We start from the raw sequence: 19,688 nt of genomic DNA, 5'->3' as shown, positions 1-19,688 counted from the left end.
AGTTATTCTTTACATTGTGTCCAAATGTCATGATATTGCTCCAGAATGCCTTGAAGTACAGTCTTTTTACACTGGCTTCCATTGAAAGCTGTAAAGTTACCATTTTGGAGATATGAGGTTTTTGTGTGACAGTGACTATAGATCAATGTTCAATTCAACACATTTCAATCATTTGTTTTAAAATATCATTTTCAACTATATCTTACAGTTAACTCTACTAAAGTTGTTTGGGGGAGTTGAACCAGTAATGATAGATGCAGATCAGTGCATATTGTAGCAACACATCCTGTCATCCATCTCTATCTTTCTCCATTTGCCAACATTAAGTGACTGCTGCTCTTCTGTGTTGTTATTGGCCCTTGAGTCCCCTGCTATAATGATCAGGGCTACATAATGGCTGCCAACCACCCAGTGGTGTCGCCCAGGCCCAGAGTGTAAATGTTTTATGACCGGTGTGCTATGTGCAGGGTATTCACTGACAGTGCCACTCAGAATAAAGACGAGCGAGAAAGCATCCTTTGTTTGAACAGCTGTTAGCGCAAGCGTTAGCCGCTCCTGGCTTAGAATTGCGCTCGGAGCAGCTGTTTGGAGCAGAGTGGGCTTCACTGAGATTCCACTCATTTCCGAGCCTGTATATCTGTCAAGAAGCTGCTGTAAAGCACCTGGTACGTAGAGAAAATAGAGGAGGACAGACTTCATTCTTCTCCTTCTTTGCTTCATACTGAACTCCTCCCTGTCTCTCAGTCTGTCTCTCAGTCTGTCTGTCTGTCCGTCTGTAAGGCTGTAGATTTGTATGAGGACTCTGAGTGCACGAGGGGTTGTAGGACAGATTCAGGTATCAAATTTAGCATTGACACACATTTTTTACCATCATAATTCAAATGTTCCACTGAATAGACTAGAAGGCCAAAAGTATTGGGACGCCTGCTCATTTATTGTTTCTTTAATCTTTAATCAAGGGTATTAAAAAAGAGATCTACTAGATTTTGGAGCATTGCTGTGACAATCTGATTGCCTTCAGAGACCGGAGCATTAGAGAGATCAACATGTCGGATGATCACCACCCCATCTCCTTATCAACTTCCCAACTGTTCCCCAAATGTACTGGATGGAGCACCAACCATCATTCCAGAGATCACAGTTCCAACGCTCCACAGCTCAATGATGGGGGGCTTTATACCCCTCTAGCCCAGACCTGGCATTAAGCATGGTGCCATAGGTTCATGCTTATCTACTTCAGAGAGTCCTATTCTATTGGCAGTATTTCTCTACAGGGCCTAAACAAGCTGTGTAGCTGAAAGCATTCATTGACATACAGTGTTGCCAGTCTTGCTAACAGCCCACAACAACCGGACTGTGTTCAGAATGATGTGAACGGACTGGGGACTGACCATTAATTCTTTACCTATGGCCTTTTTAGGACATCAGGTTATCAGTTTCAGCTGTTATAATTTACCCAGTGTTTGCATGGGTTGTAGCATCCATTTGGCCTCCATGTGCACAATACAGCTCTGCTCCTACACTATTGAGAGTGTTAGCCAACTCGCAAGTGAGCCAAGTGTTAGTAGAGGTAGCTCATATTACCATTAAACAAACAAACCCATCAAGGTTATGGTTGTGTTCAGCTGCTGGTGTCCTCCAAAATAGCAAGGTTAAGGTTAGAGTTAGGGATAATGAAGAGGAGCAAAGACATGAACAAGATCTTTCGAATAGTAATAAATACCAAGCCTTTCAGCATTCATAGCATTGGCTGTTGCTGCCACAGAATTTCCACCACATTGACTTCTTTAACAATTTTAGCACAGTGTAAACCCATTAGGCACTGCCAGTCAGGCGACAGGCCATTAATACGCTCTAAAAAGAAGCTCCAGAGGCTTTCCGAATGGTTCATCTGAACCAGCGAACAAAGATTTTCCTCAATGTGTAAAAGTCCCACACAGCTCCAGATGGTTTTAATGTCTGTCTGAAGCTAATGTGAGAGGTCTAGGAAAAGGGACCAGGCTCAGAGCCAGTGTCTGCACTGGTGGCGTCCAAAAGATGAGCACATGTGGTCGATTCCACAGTGACTGAGGGCCAGCAGCAGTGACCCCTCACACGGGAATGTCCACCATTACCATGACCAGGCACAAGGCAGGCCTATTGAGCAGAGCAGACAGTTTAGTCTGAGAAATGGTCTAAAAAAGAACCATAAAGCATAGTCCTGTAGTGCGGGGTTCAAGGGCTTGAATGGATGGCACCCTCCAACATGACACAGACCACACTTTTGGTCCGCCACTGCAAAAGGCAAAACAGATGTCCCTATATCACAGCCAACAAATTCCTGCTGCTGGAAAACAGGCCTTTTCCTGCCAGGATGGAAGCCATAGTTAATTTTGGACTATAGGTTTTCATCTAAGCATATTTCTTAAAAGGACGTTTTATGATGCCCTTGAACAACCCATAAATTATCCTACTGCAAATGAGCCTAATTAGCATAAGCATGCAAGATACGTTATAACAGGAGCTTAGAAAAGCTTACCAGGATCATAAAGCAGCATGTGTTTCCCGTTACTTCTTCAGTATGAATTGAACGTCCTTTGGGAAGTCTCTTCTGACTTATTAGCTCGACACGTTTGCATGGAAAATGTTTTTCATCAGCGTGGGCTTTTCAGTATTCGGAATTCAGCTCCCTGCTGCGGAGCTGTTCACTTTTGCTGCAGTGCAGCTTGAAAGAGCAGGAGCAGAAGCAGGACCAAGGACAGGGAAAGTCCTCCAGCAAGGAAATTTACAGCTATAACGCAAGTCTCAGGCTGGTGAAGCACAGAGGAGAAGTAGGTGTTAGGTTAGGGGAGGATATTGCATTTCCAGACTAGGCCTTGCATGGCTTCAAGGCCTGGGGCTTGATCTAGCCTTTGCTGCGCCTTTGACTTTCTGTCTATTGATAGTCAAGATCTCGGTTCAGAGGCAGTGAACACAACACTAAGCCATTTTGTCCTTAAGATCTGCCTTTCTGATCTGCCATGAACACAAAACACACCTCTAAAATCTCATTTTCAGAGAGACTTATCGTCTAATCATGCTCCCACCTAATCCCCAAACCCTGGTTGGGTCGCGTTTGGCCAGAGCAGGCATGAAACACTCATGCATGAGGGGCGTGATGGTGCTCCTTGAGTGGTAGTCTTCCAGTAACATGCTTTCAGATACTGCTGTTGTTGCTAATTCTCACACTGACCCTGTTTCCACCTGGTTACTTCATGCGTTTTAAGCATCGGGATTAGATCTGGATCAGGCCGCAGGTGTAAACTCACCCAAGACTCATTTAAACCAGATACAAATCCAATCACTCAAACCACCTCAGGAGGTGATCTGAGACGCATTTGAGCAAATTTGCATATTCAAGCAAATTTGCATATTCCGTCCCACACAGCGGTCGGATTTCAATCTGACTACCCAGTTTAAAAGCATGTGGCTAAAATCTTACCAGGATACAATCCAGATACTAGTCAAATCAAGTGGCCCGGTGTAAACAGAGGTCATGGCATGACATTCCTGTTTGCGCCTGAAACTTGGCACAAAAGGCTTCATACTTCCAGCCCTCAGAGGCGTATTATCTGTAGCCGCTGAAGAGCAGCTCCACTTCTTAAGCAAACAAGAAGCAATGAGGCAGTATTCGTCTACACCCTTCAGTGGGGGTGAGAGAGAGAGCGAGGATCAATAGACTGTCATTTTGACGAGAGTAGACTCCTGAAGGTACGTGTTGGAGTGAGAATTGCTTCGTGCTGTTTGAGGGGTTTCTACCAATTTGTATGTTGAGCAATCGCTCTGTGTCTGCAGTTGCGCATCAACATTATGCCTACAGGAGAGAAGACCTTCATGCATAATTCAGATAAAGCGTTCCTCAGGTATCAACACTGTTCACATAAAGGTTCTGCACTTTCTCTGAGAACTAAAACTGGACAAGACACCATTAACACATTCAGAACATGTTCTAATGCTCCTAACACCATCTAAACTATATCAAATAGGACATACCCTAAATGTTTAAATGTTTATGGACACCCCTTCTAATGAATGCATTCAGCTACCTTAAGTTGCACCCATTGCTGACACAGCTTGCCTAGTCCCTGTAGAGAAGTACTGCCAATAGAATAGGGCTTACTGGAGCAGATCAACATGAACCTATTGCCACCATGCACCTGCCTAATGCCAGGCGTGGGCTAGAGGGGTATAAAGCCCCCCAGCAGTGGAACTGTGTTCTCTGGATTGATGGATGGTGCTACATCCAACACTTTTAGGATGAGTTGGGGAGTTGGAGATGATGTGGGGTGGGGTGGAGATCATCCAACATCCTGATCTCACTAATGATGGCCTCTTATCGCTGAATGCAATGAAGTCCTCATAGCAATGCTCCTCTGAAATCTGGTGGAAGGCCATCCCTGGACAGTAGAGACAGTTACTCCAACAAAAGCAGGGTGTTTATGTTTAGCTAATATTTTAGCTAAATTTAAAATAAACTTTGTGAAGCATTTCTGTCCATCTGCCACTCTCATTTACAAAAAAAAAAAAACATCCACCGCTCCATCGTACCTCCATCCAAGTTGCAGACTTAGCAATCTATCCTAGGCCCATCTGAATGGTTTGGTTTCTCTCCTAGGGTTCATTGCCCTCTCTAGGACAACCACCATAGAGCTTCACTGACAGCATTCTCACAAATAAAGGAATTACAGACAACCTTGAGAATGCCAGTGGCACCAGGTTGTAAATGGATGCCTAAGGCTGAGGCTTGAATGGTTGTGTTGTTATGACTGTGGACAGAAATAGGGGGTAAGTAGTGTTGTAAAGAGAACATACTGGCCTGCTATTCTGGCTGCTTCAGAGGTTAGGCTAATAAAGGTCAGGTCACTGGTGCTAACAAAGTAAAACCAGACTCCAAGTAACAAATGTTCCAGTTGTCCCATGTGAGGAGACTTTACAGTCTCAAGTCAGGAAACGTTAGCCTCCATTTCAAGGTCATGGTTAGTGTCTCCTGGATCGATTTCACAGTTAAAATAGAATCGATGTTCAGTGCTGATGGAGTGTTTTAAATGAGTGCAGTCACTTTCACAGAGTTGGCAACTGCAGATGGTGTACTTTAGCTATGCCAGATTGAAATAAACCCTTAAAAAATATGGTGCCAAAAAGGATTCTTTGGAGTGATAGCATTCAAAGGTTCTTTCCTAAAGTTCTTCCCTAAATAGCTTTTTGATGGATTGTTCTTTAAGGAATTGTTTTGCTGTGGTAAATGAGGCGTCCCAGAATGGATAACACTTTTAAATAGTAATAAAAACTTCACATAATGAAAGAATTCTGTAAATTTAACCCGATAATCATGTAGGAACCTTTATTTTTTAAAGTGGAATTATTTGTAGGGCCGAGTAATACTTAGAAAATTGTATTACATCAGTGTACTTAAGTTTTATGTTGGGATATTTATAGTGTATCTCAATACTAAAGGGTTACTGAAACTTACTACTTGTAATTGGCCTTAAAATGTACGTTTTACTCCTTATATCTTTATTTTGTCCTTCAAATCTCTTATTTGTTTTCTCTTGCCAGTCAATTCAGTCTCATGCAATTAAATGTACAGTTTCTATTAAAACTTCCAGCCAATTAGATTTTTTTATTTCAAATGTAAATTTCACTTTCACCTGTTTTGCCAATTCTCAATCCAAAATTCTTTGAATTTCTGCAGAGAAAAGTTGCCAGTTGAGATATCCCTCAAGAAATAATTAGACTAGAGTGTCTGTGGGCTGGAAAAGTAGTAAACTAGCTTTCTGACCTCAAGTCCACTTCTTTGCTACTTCACACGTTACAGTTACATGCCCAAAACTTTCCATTTCCCCTTAATCAGCATGATAGCACTTACCCTTGGCAATGTCACTCTACCCCAGTTCCATTTAGCTTAGTCTGGAGGCTCCTATTGTAGAGCGTGGCAATGAACCGCTGGACCTCTCAGAGCAGTGTGAACGTAGCTATCTCTGCTCATCCACCCCCTTATCACGGTCACACACACAAACCCTCCTATCAATGCCATCTGAGCCCCCGGAATCATTAAAGCTCTATAAATGGGACTTGGTTGACATGAAACCCAGCCTTTCCATGCCAAAAAACCAGCCTCCGCTGACTTTCAATTATCAGTCAACATGTAATCGCATGCTTCTCCTGTGCATACGGAACATCTACAGGCTTCAGGGCTGCAAGTATGAAAATAGAGGAATATTTTACTTGTCTTTCTTGCAAATTAGATTAAAGAGACTCGTTAAGCACTGGAATATGATTTGAGCCCTGGAACTCTAAATGGTGTAATACCATTTTCAGTAATTACTTTATAATTGCATTATAGCTTCAATTCTAGCATTTAATAAATCTGTTGGCTTAAGCTCTGGTTGCTGTCGATTTTCCTCTCGCACCTCGCCGCCTTTCCAGGCAGTGCCTTCAAGTCATGGACTACTTTCATTGACATTTAAAGCCTCTTTGAGCTTCTCAGCGTGTGAGTGTGGGTATGTGTGCACGCGCGATTGTCGTTGCCGGAGATATTCATTTGCCTGAATCTTGGTCACTGGACCCAGGCCAAGCCTCAAATGGCTGCCTTTTGAAGTGCACACTGGCCAAGCAAAATGAAGAGCCAAGGAAGAATTGTCACTCACTCAGAAAAGGCTTGTTTGGAGCCAGTGGACTGTTACAGCATCCATTAGCCATAAGCTTAAATGCAGCATCTGACTATATCTTAGCCTTAACCTTCGTAGCCTAGATCTTTATCTTTCTATATCTACACCTTTCTGCCTGGGCATCTCTCTGTAGTCCAGTTTTACTCTTACAGACATAATTAACCTATCCATGTTTCTATGCTCTGCCCACAAGTGTGTTCTTTCTAGTGGGAGAGCCCTCAGGGCCTTCTGGGCCTTCAGGCCTTTTTTACCAATCATTTTTTCTCAGTAATATCTGGGTAGATACAGATAGCTCAACTATTGGTTGGGACTTCAGATTACCAACCAGAAACTAGGACTTTCGGCATTCTAGACCTAGATTTGTCACTAACCGTGAACATGAGTGGTGGTGTAACTGGGATTCTGTTAGCAGGAGCTCTGTGCCAGGACTCTTTACTAAAAGAGACACTATTATAACTGCAAAGTATCAAATCTGAAGATAAACGTAAAGAGATACTGCAGGTTAAAATCTGTTCAGATCTTTAAATCAAACATGAAATGTTTCAAAATATTTGAGTGAATTGTCCTTAGCTTAGCATTAACATACTACTAGAATCTATTAGATTCTATAAGAAAAGGTAAGCTAGCAGAAATTAGCATTATCATAGAGGAGTTTTAAGATTTGTGGAAGATCTTGGTCTAATAGTCACAGATCACCACTGGTTCTTCATAGAAGTTCAGCAAAAATCTCATTTGGTCAAAATATCGATCTACAGTTTGATATAAAATCAAGCCACTGTTAGCATGATGGCACATCGCTCTCATCTTCAATTGGACTGCTTTTTATTAGGTAGCATAACATCTTCAACTCAATAAACCGATCAGCCATAACATTAGTACCACCTTCCTAATATTGAGTAGATCCCACTGGTGCCACCACAACAGATTTGATCAATTGAGGCCTGGACCACCACAAGATCTCTGAAGGTAGCAGCAAATCCTTCCAAACTCTACATTCTATCGCAGCTCTAATTCCACCCTGCATTCACCATGTTGAATAGGATTTTGCTCATGTTCTGTAAAGCTTGTGCAATTTCTCAACAGTTGTGATAGAGCAAAGCATATCTGGGCAGACCTTGGATAGATCCATCATTTATTAGTGTTCTCTTTTCTCATGGTGAAGAAAGTATTCAGATAGTCCATGAAAGTATTAAAGAAAGGAAGAAGTAAAGGAGCAGGAGAGCAGAACTGCAGACAGAGAGCCTATATGAATAAAAGAAAAGCAGAGGAAGCCAGCTAAACCATGACAGCTCTATGCTCCTCGCTCAGGGAGGTGAAAACTTTTTCAAAATCTCTTTATGATCTCCAACTCCAGCAAGTGCTTGCTTGCTGTGCCATCGATCCAAGCATCCAAACATTCAAACGCACACACAGCCGGACTGCCTTATGAGCTGTCCTGGAAATCCATGTCTTTGTTTGATGATTAGAAATCTCAGCCATAGTGCTAGCCTCAGCAACACTGTCCGTGATTATGACCTTGGACCATGGCAGATCAATAAGGAAGAGTGAGATAAAGAGGTTGGCCTTGAACTTCTGAAGGAAATTTAATTGGGACACATTTTTAACACTGTCATTGACACTACTTTGGAGTTCTTTCTCCAAAGCTTCATCATGGCCTGCTACTGGAGTTAGGAGGTTATTTCTGTCATTATTTTGCAGATACTATCTTTTTTACTACTATTTTGAAGTGGAACCATGACTCTAAGTCAGAAGCCGTTTAAGAACCTTTATTTTTGGCTTTCTTTTTAAACATCTATGGCTTCCACACTAGATTTAAGAGAGCCTGTCCTGCGATTACAGTAACTGTCCATGCATTTGTATGACACCTCTCAAGGTGAATAGACTCTCCAGACAATAGCAGTTCATTCAGCTTTGCACGCGACCCACATTAAGACTGTGTCCCAGAGAAGGCTGGAGCCTTTCTGTCATGGGTGACCTACAAAACTAAGCAAGCTTGATGATTTCATACAGATGAGCTGAAAGTGGGAGAGAGGGGACGTGCCACTCTGCTTGTGTGCCCAATTCTCCTTAGAACTGAAGGCTTACAGTATTTCATACAGTAGAAATATCCTTCGTATTATAGATGGTGATCTTTGTTGAGGCTCAGTGTGTGGAGCTGGAAATGCCTGGGGTTGTATCCTTGGCTCAAACTGCAGTACTGTATTCGAGATTGTGTTTCGTGCTGTACAGCTCTCCAGGACCATCGGATCAGATCATTCTGCAATCGGATTTATAGACGCTTGTATGATTAGCATGCAATATATCCTGTGCACCTGAGTGTCTCCTGTGTTTTTGTGAAGTACAGAGAAGATTGCATTTCAGTGCAACGTCAGTCTCAATATTTCAGTAGCCAGTAGCTCTTAACTGAGGTGTGTAATCACCTGAGAGTGCAAGGCCTCTATCATCCATCATCAGAACCAATTCAGAAATTACACTACATCAAACACAGCCAAAATATCATCTCAGAAACACAAGCGTTGGGCTGGGGAAAGCAATCACTGAGCAATATTGCATTTCTAAATATTTACATTTCCATTAGATTTAGGCTTGAGATGATATCATGTGGTGAAAGATACCTACTGCCACCATCACACACATATTTCATGTCTTTCCTAGATTTGAGAGAGCCGTAGCGTGCTAGTACGTTTTCAGGGCTAACAGTGGAGATATGCAGTACAGTTAATAAGCCAGACAGGATTTAGCCTGGGTATAGTCTGAGGTGTCCATAAGATGGTGATAAAAACTGCAGTTCAGGGAATAGGCACCAGCGGAACCAAAGGAACTAGGGGCACCAAAAGGCCAGCTGGACCTGGAGTGCATTTACTTGTCTGAAATTACACCAGACTTTCATTTCCCATCAGTTTGTGTGTGTGTGTGTGTGTGTGTGTGTGTGTGTGTGTGTGTGTGTGTGTGTGTGTGTGCGAGCTCTGGTTCTACAGTAGTTTCCATCTGCCCATTTCACAAGCTACAAGGGCAATTCCAATCTAATTTATAATAGCTATTGGGACACGGATAATGTAGTTGTGTGATGCCACTGAGAGTGGTTTTATTTTATTCACGCATTATTGAATTTCAGCGAAAATTACTTTGCGAGCAAATCCCATTTAAAGTTTTCGGCTCCGTCCCTTAAAGTCGTAAAATACGCCTCTACTCGAAGCTGCCGATTGTAAAAGGTTGGCATGTTAATTGTTCGGTTATTGCGATGCTTGAACAGCACAATTCATCACCTTGTTTACTGCAGGACCAGTTTCCTCTAGCTAATTCAACAAACTGCAAGTTAAGCAAATAGCCTTTTTTATTACGCATGAAGGTGGCCAACAGAGCTCAGGTCCAATTAACTTTGATGTTTTAGTGGAGAGCTAACAGCTTATTAAAGTTTGCGTTTGGTCTCCATGTGGGGTAACGTCTCGCATCGTCCAGTTGCCGTGGTCAACTTTCAGGAATAGCGAACAGCCCTGGACTAATTTAGCTCACTTGTGCTAAATATATGTGCCAGCAGGTTCACCCAACCCCAGCCCCCCAGCCACCCAAGTGAATTTGCCCTCACATGGCAGCCAATTGGCTCAGTTAAGAGTCTAGGAAAGTAGCAGCGTTGCATTAAATAGCAGCCAGTGCATTATTTTGGGTCCATCTGAAAGTGCCAGCAGCTAGCAGCGTTAGCATACTGCCCTGGTCTTGGGTTCTGTCTTGATGGAGATCCAAAAAAGGCGGACATCTTTGTCCGTTTCTCAAGGGGGACTCTCCATTTTCATTGGTAACCTCTGGACTGGTTTCTGTATCTTAAGCTAACTCCTTTCTGGTGCAGTAAAATGATTTTCTACCTCTTAGATTTCTTTAAGGTTCCTCGCTACCATTTTTGCTTTTGTGGTATTCATCTGTCAGTACAGGTCAGCCTTGGCCAGAGGTTTCAGGCAGTGGTGGCAAATGTGTTCACAAAGAGCGTCTGGGTCCTTCAAAGTGTTTTTTTTTTTTTTCTCTTTTTTTCATTCAGATTCTTGTGGCAACAAGCCAGGCTTCAAAGTGAAAAAGCCAGCTATCCACCCAGAACTAAAACCCTCGTCGTGACTCAAAGCAATTTTCTGGCTATTTTGTTGATTTAATCCCTGGGTTGAGAGGTGGGGGTTGTCCCTGACACCCTTGAGGGTCCAGATCGCGAGGCTCCCATCAGCAGGATGCTTTAGCGCTCCATCTCCAGGGTGCTCATCCTTGTCTGTCTAATCATGGATGGGCGGCTACAGCCGTGGGATCCCGCTCAGTCCACCTCATCTGTCAGGCCTGCTAATCACATGTCAAGGCGGGTCTCTGCTCACTGCGCTGCCTGCCTTTCACAGGATATTACCTGCTGGATACTTCACTAACTGTGGATATAACAGACTGTCAGCCCTCTGCTCTTTCATGACCTGGGAAGATTTATGTACCTTTGAACCACTATCACTTTCTTTTTTTATTGTTAAAAGAAACATGATAAAGGTAAAAGTTTTGTATTTAAGGCCACATCTTGTCCCTTTCATTACTACATTACGGTCATAATTAACATCAGTTTTATAGGCCACAAAATAGAACCTCGAGGAACTCCACAAGATGTAATGCTAAACCAAATGGTTGCCAAAAATTTACAGTAGTAGTTTGTGCATTTAATTGGGCCATGGAATTAAAAAAACAACATTTTGTTCAAGTTTCCAGTGACTTTGTAGCCAAAAAAAAGGTATTTCAGCCATGTGTTCCCTTCCTTTTACAACACCCCACCCCCACCCCACCACCACTTCATCTTCCAGAGAAAACACCAGTCGTTACCTCCATTCGCATCGGCTCGCTCAGGCTCAAATACATGTAGCATAATTCCTAGAATGAAAACCTCTTCTTCCTCACCTCCTCCTTCATCAATATTTTGTCCCTCGTCCAGTGCTGGTGCTGATGTGGTGTGGCAGGAGGTGAGAACTCCTCCACGGATGGCCTTGACTCGATTCTCACCATCCAATCAAATCCTGATGAATAAAATCAGGCAGCAAGAAATGTTCAACCAGAAATCAACCAGAAACCAGCCTTTTTCTTGTTTTTGCAACGAGTGCTAAATAAAGGCTATGTAATTCTGGGGATTATTTAAAAAGGCCCTCATAAGACTGGCCTAAAATTACAGAATTTCCAAGATCCAGAATTGTATTTAGACCAGAAAATGAACACAGACCTTATTGATCTATATTAGATTATAATATTCCATCTTTAACAAAGAAATACTGAAGCAATATGACACATTTTCAAATCATTTAATAAAAAAAGATTAGCTGAGAGACAGGCCTTCCCATTTTATGGACTCAAATCCTAAATGTTTTACAAGATGGCAAAATAATACAGTGTCAGCAACTTTAGAAGGTGGTTAAAACCATGTTGAATGGATCTCATTTGGTGTTCACTGCACTACAGTCTCTAGTGGAAACGTCTAAAAGGAAAATTAGATCTCCATGGCCCTGCTGTTGGCAAGACGTTACCCAGCCATGTGGCTATAGGATGAAAACTGAGGTTCTCTTTCAAAACTTTTGCAGCAAGGCATCTCTGGTGTCCCATACACACATTCAGAAAAAAACTTTTACAGCAGGCTCCATTTCATTTCCAGTCATTTTCCAGCAAGCCATTGCTTTAAAAGAGAGAACATGTCTCCTGAGCCCTGCATAAATCCACAACTGGTGGTTTTTCCTCCCATTTCTTTTTACAAATAAAAAAAATCCATGTGAGGCTTCATTGTTGTCTACAGAGCTTGCTGTTAGAGAGAATGCAAATTTCGGAGAGAAGCATGGATCCTGATCAAGCATGCTATGGAAAGCAGTGCAGATGTCTTCCGTAGACCAGTATTAATCTGTCAACTTGGGTTAAGGGCTGCCATGTCAGAGGAGGGAAACAACTCCCCAGATGCAGGTGTTGCCTGCTTTGTGATTGTGGCAAGCTGTCACAGCAAACACTGTCAAGATATACGCACTGAAGCACAAGGTCACAGATCCCTACTCCATTTTAATTGCCATCGTCATTCCCTGGAGAAACGTAGGGGAGCAAAAGTCTAAAGTTGCCCTTTGAGACGCCTGTCTCCCCTGCTGCGAGCTGTGTGGCTGATACAACTTGTGGCAACCCGGCAATGTATGGGGTTGTTCTCTTTTTTCAGGCAGTTATGTAAGGTTAATTGCTTTTCCTGGGATGTTTTGACACTGTGCTGCACGAGCGTGGTCCCTGATGAGCTTGTGTTGTTTTTCTGGAATTTGATCCTCAACGAACTGGCAAGGGCAGATCGTGTTGAAAGTCCTGCAAATCAGTGTGCTTACTCAAGAGTCAGGAAGCATCTTGTGTATACCTGTGCATACGTTAATCCTTCCATTTCTTTCTACTTTCCATTTCAGGACTAAGGTTCAAGCCGATACATCAGGAACAGCTCATTCTTTTTCCCTGGGTGATCTGTAGCCAAACCTCAGTGAGAGGGGTTCATCATGGGGATGCGAGGCCTGCTTCTGGCCTGTGTGGCTTTGGCCATTCTGCTGGATCTCTCTAGTGCTGGCCTTGTCAAGAAAGTGATCAGGCACCGCAGAGAATCCTTAATGCCACCCAAAACAGAGAACATGTCCCTTCCAAATCCAGACCAACCCGTGGTCTTCAATCACGTCTACAACATCAATGTCCCATCTGGATCCCTTTGCTCAGTAGACCTAGACTCACCTGGAGGATCTGAAATGAAGCCCAGGCCTGTGCCATCTGAGCAGCACCTGGAGCACACTGTGGACGGGGAGAACCAGATCGTTTTCACCCACCGGATCAACATCCCCAAGCAGGCCTGTGGATGCGATAACCAACTGCCGGATCTGAAGGATCTCCTGAATAGGCTGGAGATGCTGGAGGCTGAAGTGTCTAGCCTGAGGGAGCAGTGCAGCGGTGGGGCTGGTTGCTGTGGAGCTCAGGTTACAGGTGAGTTCAGATGTGAAGTAAGCTTCACAGTTTTGCTGCCGCACCCTTTGATCCTCAAAGAGGAGTCAGCGTATTATTCCTACAGTGTTTGATCTTCTGCCTCCCCCCTCTAAATCTTCTCGCCTTCGGCGTCTGTTTCTACATTTACAATAATGATTGTTCATACAGTTTTACAGAAGCTGGGATTTTATGACCTGATGGTTGCCCTGTGTTTTTTCAGGTGAGGTCACAACCAAGCCTTACTGCAGTGGTCGTGGCAACTATAGCACTGATACCTGTAGCTGTGTGTGTGAGCCTGGCTGGAGGGGAACCAACTGCTCTGAGCCAGAGTGCCCCAATTTCTGCCAGGATCAAGGTCGATGTGTGGATGGCAAATGCGTCTGCTTTGAGGGCTTTGGAGGAGAGGACTGTGGCATCGAACTGTGCCCTGTAGACTGTGGCGAAAATGGCGAGTGCATAGATGGGGCTTGCATCTGTGAAGAAGGTTTCATGGGGGAGGACTGCTCAATGACCAACTGTCTGAACAACTGCCTAGGTAGGGGACGCTGTGTGGACAGCGACTGTGTGTGTGATGAGCCCTGGACAGGCTTTGACTGCTCAGAGCTTATCTGCCCCAATGACTGCTTTGACCGTGGTCGCTGCGTCAATGGAACCTGCTACTGTGACGAGGGTTTCACTGGGGAGGACTGTGGTGAGCTTACCTGTCCAGGGAACTGTAACAACAAAGGCATTTGTCTTAATGGTCAGTGTGTGTGCAACTTCGGCTACACTGGAGAAGACTGCTCCAAGCTGACGTGTCTGAATGACTGCAGTCAGAGAGGCCACTGCTTCAACGGCAGATGCATCTGTGATCCCGGCTTCCAAGGAGAAGACTGCAGCATTCTCTCCTGCCCTGACAACTGCAATGAAAGGGGTAAATGTGTAAATGGAGAGTGCATATGTGATGCTGGATACCAAGGCGACGACTGTTCTGAGCTCTCCTGTCCCAACGAGTGCCATAACCGTGGGCGCTGTGTGGATGGAAAGTGCGTTTGCCACCAGGGCTTTGCAGGTGAAGACTGCAGCATTAAGACCTGTCCTAATGACTGCCACGGCCGCGGTGAATGTGTGGATGGCAAGTGCGTCTGCCATGCAGGATTTACAGGCAAAGACTGCAGTGAGCTGACCTGTCCCAACAACTGCCATAACCGAGGTCACTGTCTGAATGGTCAGTGTGTGTGTAACGAGGGCTTTACTGGAGAGGACTGCAGCGAAAAGACATGTCCTAACCACTGCCATAATCGAGGTCACTGTGTGAATGGTCAGTGCGTATGTAACAAAGGCTTCACAGGGGAAGACTGCAGCATTAAGACCTGCCCTAATGACTGCCACGGTCATGGCGAATGTGTGGATGGCAAGTGTGTCTGCCACACCGGCTTCACGGGCAAAGACTGTAGTGAGCTGACTTGTCCCAACAACTGCCATAACCGGGGTCGCTGTCTGAATGGTCAGTGTTTGTGCGACGAGGGCTTTACCGGAGAGGACTGCAGCGAAAAGACGTGTCTCAACAACTGCCATAACCGAGGTCGCTGTCTGAACGGTCAGTGTTTGTGCGACGAAGGTTTTACTGGAGAGGACTGCGGTGAAAAGACATGTCCTAACAACTGCCATGACCGAGGTCGCTGTCTAAACGGTCTGTGTTTGTGCGACGATGGCTTTACTGGAGAGGACTGCAGCGAGAAGACGTGTCCCAACAATTGCCATAACCGAGGTCGCTGTCTGAATGGTCAGTGTTTGTGCGATGAGGGCTTTACTGGAGAGGACTGCAGCGAGAAGACTTGTCCTAACAACTGCCTGGACCGCGGCTTCTGCGATGATGGGAAGTGTGTCTGCTTTGAGGGTTACACTGGAACCGACTGCTCAGAACTTACCTGCCCAGATAACTGCAACAACCAAGGTCGCTGCCTGAATGGCATGTGTATCTGTGAATTGGGTTTCACTGGAGAAGACTGCTCTGAAAGTAAGTCAGTTTTTGATGTTATTCGGTGCAGAGTAGGGTTGGGCGGTACCCACTTTTTTCATACCGATATATCCCATATCAAAATAATACCATGGTATATGATGTTAAACCATCACTCTGACCATTACTAATGTTAAACTGAATCAGGAGAGGGAAGCTGGTTAGCATTAGCTTTGAAAGGACAGAAAGCTTAGAGTTTAAAGATTTTTTCCCTTATGGGTTTGGATCTCTAGCCCACTCACCAAGCTAGTCTTTGCTTAGCTGGCTCGGCTAAAGATCCACCGAGTATCAGACAGCCCTGTGCAGCTGCTGTTGACTTACTGCTGAGCTGAGCTACTCGAGGGCCTGGTGTTGGGAGAAATAGAAAGAAGAAGGCTTAGATAAGTTAGCTAGCAAGCTAAATAGCACCTCCTATCTTAGAGAAAGCCATCTCTTAAATGCACATGGGCTTATTTGGCTGTAATTTTGGCTGAAATACCATCCTCATTTTAAGATACTGTGGTATTCTGTATTACCGTTATACTGCCTAGTCCAGACACAGTGTTACATTGTTGAACCCTAAGCTAAGTTTAATGGTATAATGTTACTTCTGCCCACAGTCTCCCCACCGAGCGATCTGACTGTGACTGAAGTCACCCCAGACACAGTGGATGTATCCTGGGTCAACGAGGTGCAAGTGACCGAGTACCTAATCACCTACATGCCTACTGCTGCTGGAGGTCTGGAGTTAGATATGCGAGTAACTGGGGAAAAAAGGTCGGCCACCATCCGGGAGCTTGAGCCAGGAGTGGAGTACCTGATCAGCGTCTATGCTCTTCTAAACAACAAGATGAGCGTGCCCGTCAGCGCCAGAGTGGCAACACGTGAGTCCTCATCAGTCGTCTTCTTTCAAAAGATCGGAAGTAGCCATTTTGGTGTGGTAATGACTGCTGTTTTTTGTAATATCACTTTTGACCACTTTGTTAGATCTCCCTGAGCCCGAGGGCCTGAAGTTCAAATCTGTCAGAGAGACTTCCGTAGAAGTTCAGTGGGATCCTCTGAACGTCCCCTTTGATGGCTGGAATCTTATCTTTAGAAACACAGTAAGTTCAATCTGTCTCCATGCAAACCATGTCGTCTGCAGAAGTGGTTACGCTCTGTAGTATTACTAGGTCCTAGCATTATCCTGAAATTTGCCGCAGTAGCACTAGCATATGCAATATGAAAGGGCCCTTCTGTTTGCCAGTAATTGTTCCAAAAGGGAAACCGTAAGAGTATCCTGTGGAAAATAGTTGAGTGGTGCCAATATGCAAAGGCTGCTGTCTGAAAGTCTGGGGTTTTTGTTGCACAAAACCTCCTAAGAAGCTTCTGGCAACAAGTCTGGTGACCATGTGCAACAAGACTGTTACTGTTTTCACAATGCTTGATTTCTTTTTTCAAGGACTTAAGCAAACTCTAAAAAACAGCTCCTGTCAGAGCATGCAAACCATGTCTCCCAATACCCTGTTCTTTTAAACGCAGTTTGGCAGCTTCATTCGGACATCAAGTCTGAGGTTGCTCATGCCAAACAAACCCTTCACTTTGAAGTGAACCACTCAAATCCAAGTGGATGCATTTGAAAAGTCCTAACTGTTTACTCTTCAGCATCTCTCCCATCCCTCTGTATTTCATGAGGAGTTGCTGTGTGAGTCCACACAGCCTGGAGCCATGTCCATTTTCCTATTTGTGGTTTCCTTCTGCTAAAAAGCGACTGAACCGAATACAATTCGCATGCAAATTATACGGCTCCATGTGCCAAAGACAGTAAACATTATCTTCATTCATAATGTAAAGCCATCATTTAAAAAAATCATTCAGAATGAAGCCACAAGACCTTTACAGACTAGGTCTTGGGTTGGTTTCTCACAGTTGCAGTAGCTAGATGCATGCCAGACGGACGGACACAATGGATTCAGTTTTAAATCAATATTTTCATGTTTTGTTCAGAAATGCTTTGCAATCTCTTGCATGTACTCATTAATTTAACAAGTAGCCACATAACAAACAACAGTGAAAGGATTGATTTTATCTGGGTTGCCTGTTGTTGTGAAATGCCAGAAAGAGGAGAATGGAGAGATTCTGAATTCCCTCTCCCCACCTGAGACCACCTTCGAGCAGTCTGGCCTGGGCCCTGGCCAGGAGTATGAGGTTAAACTTGAGGTGCTGAAGAACAACACTCGTGGACCTCCAGCCAGCAGGAATGTGGTCACAAGTAAGCACCCCATCACATGAATGCATTTTGCTACTTTCCGTTGCACTGATATTGCTGACACAGGTAATCTAGGACACCCTGGAGCAGATAAACATGAACCTATTGGCACCATGCCTTATTCCAGGTGTGGGCTAGAGAGGTATAAAGTGTTCTCTGTTCAATACTTTTGGGATGAGTTGGGGTAATGATCACCTAATCCAACATCTTGACCTCACTAATGCTCTTGTCACTGAATGCAATCAGATCCTCACAGCAATGCTCCAAAATCTACTAGAAAGCCTTCTTCCATGGACAGTAGACACAGTTAGTCCAACAAAAGCAGGATAAGCCCCTTTTAATACCCTTGACTGCAGATAAAAACATTAAATGAGCAGGTGTCCCAATACTTTTGTCAATACACTGTATGTTGTTAGAGGGATTTAGGACCTGTGGACATTGTAAAATGCATGTGATACAGTTTTGGGATTTGCTGATTTGACCTGAGGAATAGGTAAGTAAGCTTGAGGCTGTTCAATTCGTCAAGCTAATTAGGCACAAGCTGCTATTGCAAGTGAAGCCAAGTCCTATAAAGCATTTCTCTTGTCGTCTTCTGTGCTATATTAGTGTCTGGATGTCTCCCAAAGTGTATGATAAAAGTATCCCTTATATATTTATGCTTCATGAATTGCATTAAATTGTATCTGTCAGGAACTCCCAAGTTAGGTAATTGGCATTGGGAGTCTAAATCCCAGCGATGCGGCAGCTATCCCTGCACCAGCATTCTCTCTTTGAGTGGAAAGGAGACCTAACCCCCCTAGCGTGCATATATATATATATATATATATATATATATATATATACACACACATATATATATACATATACATATAGTGAATGTGAATTAAGAAGTGTCTTTCCTACTGGAGGTGACTGGACTGGACTGGTACCCTGGAGACTCTGGAGAGATTCGAAAGACTCTCAAAGTCCTTCTGTGGACTGTACAAGACTGTTGACCAGTGCACCGAGATAAGAGGTCAAAGGCCCATTTAATGAGAGTCATTACCCACTGAACCCCTGCAAATACCACCACAGCAAGCAGTCCAGGCGGGAAATGTGACTTTTCGTCCCGCTACACTCTTAAAGGCATGAAGGTTCTTCCTTGTGGGATGCCATAGAAGAACCACTTGAAGAATCTCTTTTAAAGGTCTAAAGAACCTTCATCTGATGGAAAGTTTCTTTACCAATATAAAGACACATTTCTATCACAAACACGGTTATTTATTGAACCATCAGTGGTTCTTCTAGAGAATGTCACAAAGAACCATGTGAAGAACCTTCATTATTACTCATATATTATGACTCATTCATTACCATCACTGATTTTCAGATTTCTTCTTTATTGATAAACCAACGTTTCCACCTCTTCCCACTCTCCCAACATTTATGTAGCAATTTTACCATTACATAGCAGCTTCTAAATCATGTTGATGCTCCACTGACTGTGATAGGGAGAAGGTTGTTCCTATTACAGTCTGTGTCCAAATGACGCTAGCTTTCTCCAGAAGTACACAACGCTGCATAACCTGTGTCATAATTATGTAAAATCCTGTCATTTTACTCTACAGCCTCAGTCCACATTCTTCTTTACCTTCAGATGTCGCTCCTGAATCTCTCAGCTTGTCAACAAAAGCACAGCAGTGCATGAGACGGAGCTCAAAGCGCAATTTGTATTTACGACAGTGGTGTAAGCACACCAATTCTCACATAATGCTGCTTTTAGGATGCGTCTTTGTGCTAGGACGTCTTCAGTAAA

General features: G+C 43.8%; 1 protein-coding gene across 3 annotated transcripts in view; it reads left to right on the top strand.

Moving 5' to 3' along the window:
- Nucleotides 1-19,688, top strand: part of tncb (tenascin Cb) — a 53,668-nt gene that overhangs the window by 2,968 nt on the left and 31,012 nt on the right. For all 3 annotated transcript variants that reach the window (XM_072664501.1, XM_072664500.1, XM_072664499.1), the window contains exons 2-6: nucleotides 13,109-13,667; nucleotides 13,888-15,666; nucleotides 16,266-16,529; nucleotides 16,633-16,748; nucleotides 17,743-17,896. In XM_072664501.1, the coding sequence (XP_072520602.1) occupies nucleotides 13,196-13,667; nucleotides 13,888-15,666; nucleotides 16,266-16,529; nucleotides 16,633-16,748; nucleotides 17,743-17,896 (2,785 nt within the window). In that variant the 5' untranslated portion in view covers nucleotides 13,109-13,195. The remainder of the gene's footprint in view (nucleotides 1-13,108; nucleotides 13,668-13,887; nucleotides 15,667-16,265; nucleotides 16,530-16,632; nucleotides 16,749-17,742; nucleotides 17,897-19,688) is intronic.

This window comes from Salminus brasiliensis, chromosome 20 (genome assembly GCF_030463535.1).
Source record: "Salminus brasiliensis chromosome 20, fSalBra1.hap2, whole genome shotgun sequence".
Taxonomy (NCBI): Eukaryota; Metazoa; Chordata; class Actinopteri; order Characiformes; family Bryconidae; genus Salminus; species Salminus brasiliensis.
The sequence above is the reverse complement of the archived record's forward strand: the minus strand, read 5'-3'. Positions and strand labels throughout refer to the sequence as shown.